Source organism: Panicum virgatum, chromosome 1K, assembly GCF_016808335.1.
Source record: "Panicum virgatum strain AP13 chromosome 1K, P.virgatum_v5, whole genome shotgun sequence".
In the NCBI taxonomy this organism is placed as follows: Eukaryota; Viridiplantae; Streptophyta; class Magnoliopsida; order Poales; family Poaceae; genus Panicum; species Panicum virgatum.
The window spans coordinates 33024469-33037727 of NC_053136.1; the positions used below are offsets into that span (position 1 = coordinate 33024469).

The 13259-nt window shown below is 41.5% G+C and overlaps 1 protein-coding gene across 1 annotated transcript; it reads left to right on the top strand.

Moving 5' to 3' along the window:
- Nucleotides 1–212: 212 nt before the first annotated feature.
- Nucleotides 213–9781, top strand: LOC120703054 (protein BONZAI 1-like). Its single transcript, XM_039987066.1, has 16 exons — nt 213–565; nt 1514–1561; nt 3073–3221; nt 3337–3385; nt 3979–4035; nt 5929–6111; nt 6251–6385; nt 6626–6687; nt 6837–6942; nt 7012–7126; nt 7232–7308; nt 7413–7550; nt 7791–7955; nt 8028–8141; nt 8499–8595; nt 9100–9781. Exons 1-16 carry the CDS (start codon nt 422–424, stop codon nt 9195–9197), a joined length of 1737 nt encoding a protein of 578 aa, XP_039843000.1. The 5' UTR covers nt 213–421; the 3' UTR covers nt 9198–9781.
- The last annotated feature ends 3478 nt before the right edge of the window (nt 9782–13259 follow it).

Here is a 13259-nt window from a genome sequence, read left to right on the forward strand (position 1 = left end):
CATATTGAGCTGTGAATAGCCATTAAAACCATGCCCGGTTACCACCCCACTCGTAACCCTTCAAAGTTTAATTTTGTTTGACTTCACCGCACACACAAAGCCGCCGGCCTGGCCAGACATAGCAAGTCAAACAAAAGGCAACGGGACGGGACGGAGTCAAAGCTCGCTCAGCCGTCCAGGGACAAAGCCGTAAATTCCGCCCGGTTCCCCGTGCCCAGCCCCCGCCCCACCTCTCCCTCTCTGGCTCTCTGCGCGCACTGCCCGCTGTGGGTCCAAGTCTCCGTGTCGTCTCCACGACTCCCACTTGCTCCGCTGTTCGCTGGCTGCTTGCGGCAACTCCCATCCCCACGCGCTCCCTCCCCCTCCGATATTTGAGATCTCGCCGGCGAGCGGCTGACGGGGAGGGAGAGGCCCGCCGGCGATGGGTAACTGCTGCTCCGACGAGCCGGGCCACGGCGGCGCCCACCCCGTCGGCCCCGCCGCCGGCAAAGCCGCCCAGGCCGCCTCCGCCGCGGCCGATCGCTTCCTCCGCTCCCGCGGCGCCGGCGCGTCCACGCAGATCGAGGTACGGAGCCCACCTAGCGGCCCCCGCGGCTTGTGTACTCCTACCTCCAGCGGTAGGCCAGTTGGGCGGGGGGGGGGGGGGGGGGTGTACTCGGCGCGGGCGCAGGAACTCGGGCGCCGGCATTGCGCGCGGCGGTGGCGACAGGTCCCGCTGCGTGCTGCCCCTTTGCCTGTTTTGGGATCGGTGTTGCGATTTTATGGCGTCCGCGGAGGACGCACACGGGGGTACCGGGGACTACTGGTTTCTGATTGGAGCGATGGGAATTCGTTTCGGTTCATGCTAGTTGCTAGCTATCCGGTCCCCCCTTAGGCTTGTGGAGTATCTAGGTGCTACCATTTGGTGCACGCGATCTAATAAAAGTGGCAGTGCGGGGAAATGAACTGGGGATGGGGATGGGATACCGTCACATTACTACATTATAAGCAATGGTGATTGGGCGCCGGGCTGTTTTACTGTGCTGTACCACTGGTTTGGTGCTGCACCCCTGATTCTGGTGGCTGCAGCCAGCGGCCTGTGTACCCTATCCATGGAGATGCTAGTGTAAAACATGGTGGAGTCGTATATGGATTTCCATATTGATTTGTTGGGAAATATTTTTGGATATTTAATCTTCATAGAATTTATGTATAGCATACTTGAAGCTATAGTTAAGCAGCTAACACCCGTAGCTGTAGCCACTAATTCAGTAATGCTATGTTCCGGGTACAACTACTTGGAATCCTTTGAGTAGGATACCTTAGCATTTCATATCCCTGTTGTAGTTTGATTTTGTAAGGGTTTGGTATTTCAGTTTTGCTCCATGTGAGTATGTAAATTTATATGATTTATGTTAGGCGTTTTTTATCGTATCGCGCTATCTGTCTTGTAGCAGTAGAATTTTAGTCACTGCATATATGGTGCCTATTTAGTTGTTTGGTGTTTTGATTCTAACAGTATAGCATGTTGCAGTTATCTCTCTCTGCATCAAATTTGGGCGATCAAGAATATTTTCCCAAGGTATTCTTCTTTATTGCACCTCTTGCATTTATGACTTTACTATTGTTCTTGTCCTTGCATCTGATAGCTGCACGTCTATCTACAAGTGCATGCGTACGTGTTATTTATTATGCGCAGGTGCACATGACCTTTATCTCATTTCTTTTTTTGCAAAGAAAAAACAAACAGTAAGTAGAGTCACTTATTGTGTTAAACTATGCCCCCGTAACTTTCACCTACTGATAAAGTAGTATCTTGAGGTCATCTTTTTTTTGGTTAAACACCTACTGATATGATATTAATGTAAACAGTTATCATTAATTCCATGTGACGTGAAGTCCGGAAAGTATAGAAACGAAGTAACAAGATAATTATAGAAGAAATAATTACCTTTTTTACCTTATAGCTCATGTAATGAGGTCCTAGATTTTAAAAATAGTTCCTTAAATTTCCTTTTTTTTCGTTTTGAAACCTCATGTCACTTTTCACCACGAGTCCAAGATCCCTTGATATGCTGCATAAAATATTTATACAAGGTTGGTACTTGGTACTAGGAAGTGCATTTTCTCGGTAAAGTCGCATTTATTATTAAGGTGTCTATACGCATGATTTAGTTCGTTAAGCATGCAATTATGTCAGATTCCTGGTGAGCCTGTAAATAGAAGCTTGAGAAGCTAACTTGTATTTCAGATGATACTTTACCATTTACCTATATCACCAAACTTTGCAGCATATTCTTATACCCCTAATGTTAAAGGAGATTGGAAAACAGTAAGGAAAACTCCACTTTTGTTCCCTTGACTTGGGCCTTGGTCCATGCCCTCAGTTTTACTACCATTTAATTTGCATCCCACAAATGTTAAAACCAGTGCACATTAATCCTCATGTGCCCGAATCACCTTGTTTTGTCCTACACGGTTGTCAAGTCATATTCTCACTGGCGATATATACTGATTCGGCTCCACTTTCTACGCTTGTTTTTCTTCCCCTCTCCTCTCTCCACCAAACTAGCTACCCTTGTGGTAGGTGGTAGCCATGTCATCTGTCCTACCACGCACACAACCAAGGTTTTTAAAGCGGTAAGGCGAGGCGATGCGGAGCCGTTCAGTCGCCTAGGCGACGCCTAGGCGGGCTAAGGCGAGCCTTAAGCAAGGCGATGGGGAACCGCCTTGTCGCCTAGGCGACGCCTTAATAACCTTGCACACAACTACTACATGCACCAAAGTCTTACTGTCTCCTCTTTCACCTTATATCGCCTCTTCCTCAATGCTATTCCTCTTCTCCAGCTCCATTTTCATCGTTGTTTCCATGACCTTTCATGAGAGTGAATTCCAAAATACGAAACAAAATTGGTTTTTTGGGTTGATGAATTTGTTCTCCTTTCCAATTTTCCAGCGCCTGTCCTTGCCCACTGCTGTAAGGAAAATAGCTGCAGCAACCTTTCTTTCTGCATCCATGCTACTTTATCTGAATATTTGCTGAGTTCTTATATTGCCACCCTTTCTTAATTTCTCTCTTCTGTTTCCCTCCAGAGTAATCCCATGGTGGTTGTGTACTCCAAAAGGAAAGATGGACAACTTGAAGAAATCGGGCGTAGTGAAGTAACTTTAAATTCACTGAACCCATCTTGGATGACAAAAATCAGTGTGCAGTACCAGTTTGAGGTTCTTCAGCCATTGTTGTAAGTTTCTGTCAGTGTACTTCAAATTTCTCCATTTTTTAAATCTTATATTAATTGTCAAGAGTGAATGTTACCTCTTAACCATAATCTGGCCTAAATAGATGTTTATTTGCAGGTTTCAGGTTTTTGATATTGACCTGCACCTACATGATGTCAGTGAAAAGGTGACTGTTGTTGCAATTCTAATTACCTCAGTTCCATTTGCTTTTGCACTGAGTCTGCTATTGCTAAGTGCTAACAGTAAAACACCTGAGTCTGCTATGTCTCCACCCTTCAGGACCTTGTGATTCATTTACTGTTCTGCATGGGTAAAATGATTTATGGAAATAAATTCAGATAGTTTTCGTTGCCACATTTAGAATTTGTTTTATGATGGGCTAGGAAATATTTGTTATTTCAAATGCATAGAGAATAATACATATTTATTCTGAAATCTCCATATTAAATTCATTTCGTTAACACCTCCAGATATCTTGAAAAGCTTGACTATATATATTCAATTCCTAAACGAAAAAGAATCACATGCACATGGTTCTGAGAATAAGGAGTTCCTGCCTATTCGAAGCATAGAACTCACTAACTCACAGCTTCAGCCTGTTTATTAGTAGTTTCAAAATCTTATATTAGTGGCCAGATTTTGATGATCCTGTTAGATTCTGCCAAATGCTAGGGGATGTTATTTATTAAGTAAGCATACATCCATCATTGCACTTTGGAGCCGCTTTGTGATCTTTTGCTAATCTGCTCTGCAATACAGATGCTTAAGCTAGAGGAGCAACAGTTTCTTGGAGAGGCTACCTGTCTTTTGTCAGAGGTAGGCTTCTTCGGCTTATGGAAATTGCTATATTTTTCCTTGCTTTGTCTTTTCTCCTTGGTGAACACTGTTACAACATACCTTATTTGTAGCAAGTATAATTGTTCTGAATTTTCAACATGGATAGAACTTCAAGTAGTTGGGAGGGATTTTTTTTTTTGAAGCGAGGCAACCTCCCCAATTCCATTCCAAACAGAAACGGAATTACAATGTTTGAGTCCCGACCCCAAGAGGTAGAGGACCAGAATAACAGGCAGAGGCAAAGGCGAAAAGCGGGGTGGGAGAGGAGCCTGACTTTCATAGCCTGACCTTCAAGCTAGAAAGTTTCAGAGGATTGGTCTCACACACTAGGCTTCCTAGGTGGGAGCTACCGCACACGGTAGCGATACAAGAGTTTAACAGTCTTACAAAAAAACCAGTAGCGAACTAATTGACAGAAAACCGACGAGAGGCCCAAGGCCCACGCATGTGGAGGGGAGACGCCGACTTTTTCAGTTCCCGCCCTCCGAAACACCATGAAAATGCATAATGCATATACCTACTCATGTTTATTGTGTTTCCCTGGCTGTGTAACTTGGCTAGTGTTGAGTCATGCGATGACCCATAGTGATAAATAAATAGCTACTATGCTCTGAAGCTGAACGTCAGAAGGCAAACTTAAGCTAATTTTATGTTTATTCACTTGCACAATTCGAAATTGTGACTAACATGAACTTAGCGTAGGAATCTGTTGAGTAATTGCATTACATTTGTTTGAGGGCTAAGCAGGTCAATGAAATCCTAAACTGCACATTTAGGCCACTGAAGGAGTTTAAGTGAGTTTTTCTAATGTCCCTAGCGGGCCAGCTAGGCACTGACTGATGATATCGACTTGCCAACATGGTAAATGGCACATGGGCACAAATTTCCTAACCCATGCTTAGTGCATTTTTTTTCTTGGCAAAATGGTCCCATAACTAGATGAGGTACTCAACTCCTATTTGCGATGTTTCAATCCCTTTCAATTCCCAGCCCTACAGCTGAAAATTCATTTTACTGTTGATCCACACTCTCCGCCAGTTGACCGCACCCATCAGGAATGCCCTCAGATTTCCCTCCTGCTGCTCCACACAGTTCCCAACTCCACCTCCCCCAGCATGCCATGGTGCAATTGCCCCATTCTTTCGAGTATTGACCCAAAACTGAAGTAGCAATAGATATGGTGAATTAGGTTGTAGGTTAATAAAGGCTGTATGTTTTTGGTCTTTTCAGGTGTTGTAGCCTGCCATTCTTATATACGTAGAATTGTGCTGCCATTGAATGCTTGAACAAGATACATGACATAGAATAGTGTTGCTCTTGGATAGGAAGCAGCTCCTCTGTTGCATGCTTGATAAATACGTTTTGATCCACGATCAACAAGAGCATTTACACTCTGAAAGCCATGCGATTAGCATTGGCATCGAAGGGAACAAAACTAGACAAGCATATTTTGAAGGAGATTCAGAAAAGCTGAAAGACTCTGCAAAGCACCTCGTTTATGCCAATGTGCTGTGTCACCAATCGTTGCTCGCTGTGTGGTTAACATTGAAATAATTGCAATATTAGGACTGCACAATTTTGTAGTTCATTGGCCTAATTCAACCTATATGACAAGTTCCGTGACCCTTATTGCGATTTACTTGAATTTATAACTTTAACATGGATGTTAGCTCCAGCTCTAGTGGCCTATGGTAACATGCATATACTACTTCGACATGAACAGTATTTCATGATTGCAAGGCAGCACTTGCACGTTGCATCACATGAAGATTAAATTGAAGTGTAATGTTAATATGTTTCAAGACCGCACTAATTCTAGATCAATATTTTTGTACTTTATACTTTTGTTGAAGACCAATGCTTGTTTTGCAGGTTGTCACCAAGCGGGACAGACTGTTGACTCTGAAGCTTGGTGTCTCTGAACACAACTTGCCAAATCCTAGTACATTTGGTGACCTAACTGTTCAGGCCGAAGAAAGTGCAGGTTCAAAAGCAATTATGGAGATGGTATTCCGCTGTTCGGATCTTGAAATCAAGGATCTTCTCACAAAGAGTGTAAGATTATGGTCCTATGTTTTTATTCCTTAGTTCTTTCTTTCTTGTACTTATTTGCACTTGCTATTTGGCTATGCCTATCTTTTGTTTTCTTGTGTGTCATTTCATCATTCTGATTTCTAAATATGCATTATGACAGGATCCGTTCTTGCTAATATCTAGAATATCAGATAGTGGAATGCCTGTTCCAATTTGCAAGACAGAAGTAAGAAAGAATGATCTCAACCCTAGGTGGAAGCCAGTGATTCTGAATCTCCAACAGATTGGAAGTAAGGCATGAGACTATCTTCTTCCTTTTTACTTTTGTATTTCTGTTTATGTTTGCTGTTCAAACCATCTATTCTCAGAACATGTTTTACTCTTCAACACTTCTGAAGGCAACATTGCACCTTTGATTTTAACCACCAACTAGTGCTGATAGTGTGATATGCAAATCAAAGACAGTTTTTGTTGATTAATGACGAAAATATTTGTATCCATCTAATGTTGTTCTTATGTTTATATTGTGTTGCAGGAGAACCCTCTAATTATAGAGTGTTTTAACTTCAGTAGTAACGGCAAACATGACCTAATCGGGTAATTGTCCCCTGTTTAACTTGCTCCACTGTCCATTTTCCATTTCGTTCTGTTCATAAGTATGTTCCATGGTGCCTTAGAGTCTGGGCCATTAATAATACTGTAATTCCAATTTGTTTTCTGATTAGATACCCTTTGTAATTCGACAGCAAGATAGTCAAATCTGTAGCAGAATTGGAAAACATGTGCCATCGGCAGAATAATGAACATTTTTTTGTTCCAGTCAGCAATGCACATGAATGTCACAGTAAGGAGGTAAAATTTGTTACTTTGTAATATCTTAAACTGTTACTTTATATAAATCTTTTTCATTCTGATATGCAGGTATTAAAGAGTCAGTTATATGTGGAGAAATATGTCGAGAGCAATAGACATACTTTTCTAGATTATATTTCTGCCGGGTACCAGTTGAATTTTATGGTAGGCGTAGATTTCACAGGTATGCAGTAGATATGGTAGTGCAAATTTGCCTTTTCTTGTTTCTGTTTTTTCTAGCCATAAGCTTATCCTTAATATGTTGTTGTCGATGTTTTACCCTTTCTAGCTTCAAATGGAAATCCACGTCTCCCGGATTCCTTGCATTACATTGATCCCTCAGGTCGGCTAAATGTATATCAGAAGGTGAGCAATTGATTGATCACCCATTTGTTCTTGTGTTCTGATGACCCTCTGAGATTCTGAGGCATTTACTGATTTTAAGTTCTTCTATTGCTGGTTTGTGGAAGGCAATACTGGAAATTGGCGATGTTCTACAGTACTATGACCCAGCTAAGCGTTTCCCCTCTTGGGGCTTCGGAGCAAGACCTATTGATGGTCCTGTTTCACATTGTTTCAACCTAAATGGCAGCACTTATCAACCTGAGGTATTCTGTTAATCTGTTTTTTATTTCTACACTCAAATGCTAGTTTTCTTTCTTCAGAATAATTGCTACTTCTTGAAAGCTGATTTAGATCTGCTTTTCTCATTACCATTTTTACTTGGAGGTAGATTTGCCACTATATTTATTTTGCAAAATAAAGCACATACCATGTCATGTTTCTGAAGGCTTCTTATGCTTGTTGGACCTGTTTACACACAATCTGATCTTATCGAACTTCTTCAGGTTGACGGAATACAAGGAATTATGTCAGCTTATATCAGTGCACTTCGTAATGTATCATTGGCTGGTCCTACTCTCTTTGGTCAGTTGATTGGCACCGCTATGGCAATAGCTAGCCAATCTCTCGCTGACAATCAACAGAAATACTTTATTTTGTTAATAATCACTGTATGTATGCCCCTGAATCCGTCCTCAAAAAATAGCTTTCCATGATTTTCTTCTTAGCTGACTATTTTCCAGGATGGTGTGGTGACTGATTTTCAAGAGACTATAGATGCAATCATAAGGGCATCAGATTTTCCCATGTCCATCATTGTCATTGGAGTTGGGGGTGCTGATTTCAAGGAAATGGAGGTAGGTCCAGATAAGTTGTTACAGTTTTTAACTTATTTGTGTATTTGCTTTCTTTAGGAGCAAAAATTGAAAGGTTTATTAGCAGTTTACTGCCTGCATAGATTTAGCACTGCAGGAACTGTAGGTTATAAATTTTCTATAGGCAGCAACTATAGGAGCTGAGATAACTGAACTTAATGATAAAATTTCAAGCTGTTATTGGCTTCATATAATCAGCACCCAGATACTTTATATATAAAAAAAAGTGATAATGACAAGATTGATTGATGTTTTTTTTTTGTCTTCGAGTTTCTTCCTTCTGTGCCAGCCTAAGCCTGGCCCAACCACTGTTGTAATGTTAATATTTGTGCTGCGCAGTTTCTAGATCCTAATAAAGGAGAGAAACTGGAAAGCTCAACTGGAAGGGTTGCATCAAGGGATATGATACAGTTCGCCCCCATGAAGGATGTGCACGGTATGCATATGGAACAGAATTGGATCTCTCTTTTTTTCTTCAATTTCTTCCCTGTAAAGTTGTAAAAATATATACCTCGTGCACTATAAAGTATTTCGTTCCTCTGATTCCAAATATAAGTCAATGATATCAATAGTTCTCCGATATGGCACTTTGACTAACACTGTCTATAAAAACAATATTGAAAGAGTTATGCATCATGGAAGTACTTCTTTCGCAATGAATCTATTACATCAACCTTATGTTGTCAAATCTATATGATTTAAGGGTTATTGATAGTAAAAGCTGAAAATATTTGACTTATAGGACAAACATAATGGACTTATATGTGGCATTAGAGGTGATTGATTATTCCTTTTGGTCAATTAAAAACAACAGAACTGGTTGCATATAGATAGCCACTGGCAGTATTTTCTTACTGATTTCTTCTGTCGTCCTGCTTATAATCCTGCATTCTCCATCTTTACTTGAGGAAGCAGTCTGACACTTCATCCTTATTTCCAGGCAGTGGGGTGTCGACAGTACAGTCACTTCTTGCTGAGATACCAGGGCAATTCATGACGTACATGAGAACAAGAGAAATTCAAACAGTCAGTATATGATGCCCTCTGTCGGTAGAAGATGAGCCCACCAACGTCCTTCGTTAATATGTTTTTGGCCTTTCCATCACATAATTTGTGCACTTAAGGCATGGATGTGAGATAGAGTATGGATGTGTTAAGAGGTAGATGATAGATTCATTTCCTGGAGATGCCAACATCAAATCTGTGAGCTGAGCTTGGATGGCAGGTGGAGAGGCAAGAACCGCAAGGCCTCCGGATCCGAGAATTGCTGTTTGTGAAGATACACTAGGACCTCCACCAGGCGCCACCTTAGTTTCATGCCAAAATTTTACCAAGCTGTATTCTGGTTCGAATTGGATCCCTAGCCTAGCAATTCGTAATTGGAAAGATGCAACTGTCATCTGTCTCTGTACCTGTTTGTAATATATGACTTTTGCTTTTGAATTTTGTATTACCCGTTTAGGTACGTTGCAATCGGGAGAAACCTTTTGGGATTGTGTATTCGATTTGTCATCAAGTACCGACAGGATGCTGCATGGCTGTTTTGCTTCATGTGGCTATTGGTGAACCGATTTTTTGTTTAAGAAAAGCAATGGAATATGTAGGATATGTGATGACGTATATATGGTTCTCTCATCTGGTCGCAGTTTTTCCTGTTCTCTTTTTAAGTTCGTGGTCCGTGTACGCAGTGTTCGGAAACTGTATGCGTCAGTTCCCCGCACATCTTCCAGAAAGGGAACACCACATGACTGTTTATTCCGTTGATTTGCTGTGATAATCTGAGGACTGAGGGTAATCTACTAATCTTAGGGTATACTATACAACAGTTGAGACAGCTGCTATCTATTGGATATGCATAGACAGCTCTACAATGGATTGTCTATTTAGCTGTCTGTGTGATATTTAATACGCGTACTCTGGTTGATGTTATTTTGTACGGAAACATCAGCTCATTTGTACTTATGTAAACTTATATAAACAGCTGTTGTCTAACTGTTATTCATGCCCTCGGTGATCATCGTCACAGAGTCCTCTGGCTCTCCGCCCTAGCCCCTGGAGAACAGGAGACGAGTCACCGGGTGCTCGACGGGACGAGCACATCATCGGCACACAATTCCTCGACTTTTAGGGAACCAACGTATCTACCTCACCGAGGCGTGGGGATCGATAGGTGATACACGAGTTGGTGGGTGATCTGGGTGAAAGCCCCAGTAGAGTAATTAATTTGGTTTCAGTGGGCGATCTAATCGGGCAGTGAAAGTAAATATATCATATGCGCGTTTCAACACGATCAGAAATAGGGATGCAAGTCCCAAAGACATTTTGGCCGTTATTAGGTCGGTCCAAAAACTTAACAAGATAAACTAAATGAACGGTATTTTGCATAATTATCTTTTTCAGAGAAATGTTCTAGAATAGCATGGCACTGTAATCAATCCTTACTCAGGAGACAACAATTCTAAGTTGGAGCTGTCGAGTACAGTCCGCGCAACGATTTTGACTCCCAACAAACGTACTGTAGGAGCAGTTGAAAACGGAAAGGGTGCGGTCAGATGCTGCGAAAGCGTGGATGGACCAATCAAATTCTTATTCCGGTGAGATGCTGGTGCGTAAACGTGCGTGGGTTAAGTTGAATTTGGGCACCGCATCTTTGACCGAACCTGCGTTAACGTTGCACGCACACGCGTGTCTGCTGCTAGCTAGCTAGCTGCAGGAGTGTTGGAGCTGGGCTGCGCCGCCCGTTCAACTTCGACCAGGGAGAGAGAGTCTGACCGCACTTTTGTCGGTGCGATCATATATATATCATCTCAGACGACCAAAACGAACTGTTGGGGTGCGCCTTAGATTTGCAAGACACAAACACACATTTGTTGAAAAAAAGGCTCGAAACAGTGGTTTAAGAGCTTGTTTATTAGGGCAAGAGACTTAGTTGCAACATCCAAGGACCTATTTGTAAATTTAAAAGATTTTTTTTGTAATATTTAACCCTATCAATAAAATAAATACAAATGACCACTTCCTCCTCTTTATAAATAGCATCTCATGGGGCGGAGGTGAAGACTTTGGCCATTTGCTCTCTTGCCCATATGCTCTATCTCACTCTAAAATTATTGTATCGAGCTTTGGCTCCCTCTGACTTTTTCTGTTTGGTTTCGGCTTGTCAGATTCCCAACACGAACGAAATTCTTGAAACGTTATCGATCCCCGGCCTCCTTCCATTTCCATCCGTAGGAACTCGATCGCCATCATCTATGGCCCAGGATTTTGTGCTTAAAAACGCACGAATGAATTTCTCTAGGTATTGGAGTAGGTTCTCTGATTGAAACGATATGATGGATGGATGGATGGATAGATCCGTGATGAATGAACTTGCCAAGTCGCTCTTGTGAGAAAGCAAGTTAGATCATCACCGCGCGTGCACACGTGAGGATTGCACTCGAGCTATCTAGTAGGACAATGCCACACACATGTGCACCAATTCACCAAAAGGCTAAGCCTACGATGTCTTTTCCAAACAATAATTAATTTGGCAGCGTTATCAGGCCCTAAACGGAACCGTTGAAAACGACACCGTCGTTAGTGCCATGCCCATGTTGTCATCGTGATCTTGCACTTATGAACATTTTTTAGAGACCGGGTACGAAGATTCTAAGATTATAAAGTTAATACGGATGTTTTGTATTGACGGGTATTTTGACTCTAATTCCGCTATAAGCTAGTTCCACCACAGATAATCTAATCGAGTGAAATAAGCTCGATTCACGTCATTATTAGTTTGTGTCAATATATATACATGATCCATTTGACCATCAGACTGCTAGTACTTGTATAGGTGATGGCGATCTGGTCTTTGATTTTAATTAATTTGCTCCCTGACGTGTCGTTGACAGGTTAGTGGCGTGGAGATATTCCAGCCTTTTTGTAAGCTATTTCCTCACGAAACTCCGGTGCATGCATGCATAAAAACAAAATGCTAAAAAAGTAATATTGATGTGTTATTAAAGTGTTACAATAGCTTACAAAAAGGTTAAACATAATATTTAAGTCGTTAACCGAGCTTAGAAAAAAGCTTGCAAATGTCAAAGTTTTTTTTCTTTTGAAGTGGCAAAAATCAAAGTTATCAAACTTTTGGTCCGAGTCATGATACTAACTATTTTCCTGATGATAGTGTTCTGAGGGTGTAATACCTTGTATTTTTATTTTATTAGAGATATTTAAGACGCATATACTCAATACTGACAATACATGCATGCACCACACTAAGCACGCATGCATGCACGTTTATTATGTATGCTAATAATGCCCCACTAGCACAGAAAGCCCCTTTTATCCCCGTTCCCACTAAAACCCGGATTATTAGTCCCGTTCCCACAACCGAGACCAAAGGGGTCTGTGCATGAATTTTTTTTTAATCCGCACCTAGCAGGACCCGAACCCATGACCTGCTATTGTCTCACATATAGCTTCCTTATCGCTCCACCTACATAGCACATGTGACTTTAAATGAGATATCTTTCTTTTAAACTAACTCGTAAAAGACAATTTAGTCTTAGTTGGAGCCATCAACCAAAACTAAAGGCCCTTTTTGGTTCGGGTTAGAGCCACCAACCGGGACTAAAGGGTGATTTTTAATCTCGGTTGGTGGCTCCAAATGGGACTAAAGCTCCCCGTCGCCGCCTAGCCGTTGGACTCGGGACTCAAGCCTTCATTGATCCCGGATCCAATAGTGGCCGGGACTAATGTGCAGGAACAAAGACCCTTTCTGTAGTAGTACCCCCATGTAATACGAGCACAAGCGAGCTTTTTCACCAAATTGCCCCCACATATGGATGCTATTCCCCAAATTATTTATATGTATAAATCCTAGAGACAAACGCGAATTGCAACGACTTTGATAATTTTGTAAGCATGCTAAGGCCTTGGTTTGATGCCTCTTGTAAATTTTTTGAAAGGTAATTTTTGTACATTTGAAGTATTAAATATAGACTAATCACAAAAATAATTACAGAGCTCGTCTGTAAACTACGAGATAAATTTATTAAGACTAATTAATCCGTCATTAGCATATGTTTACTGTAGTTTTACTGTAACAATTTATTG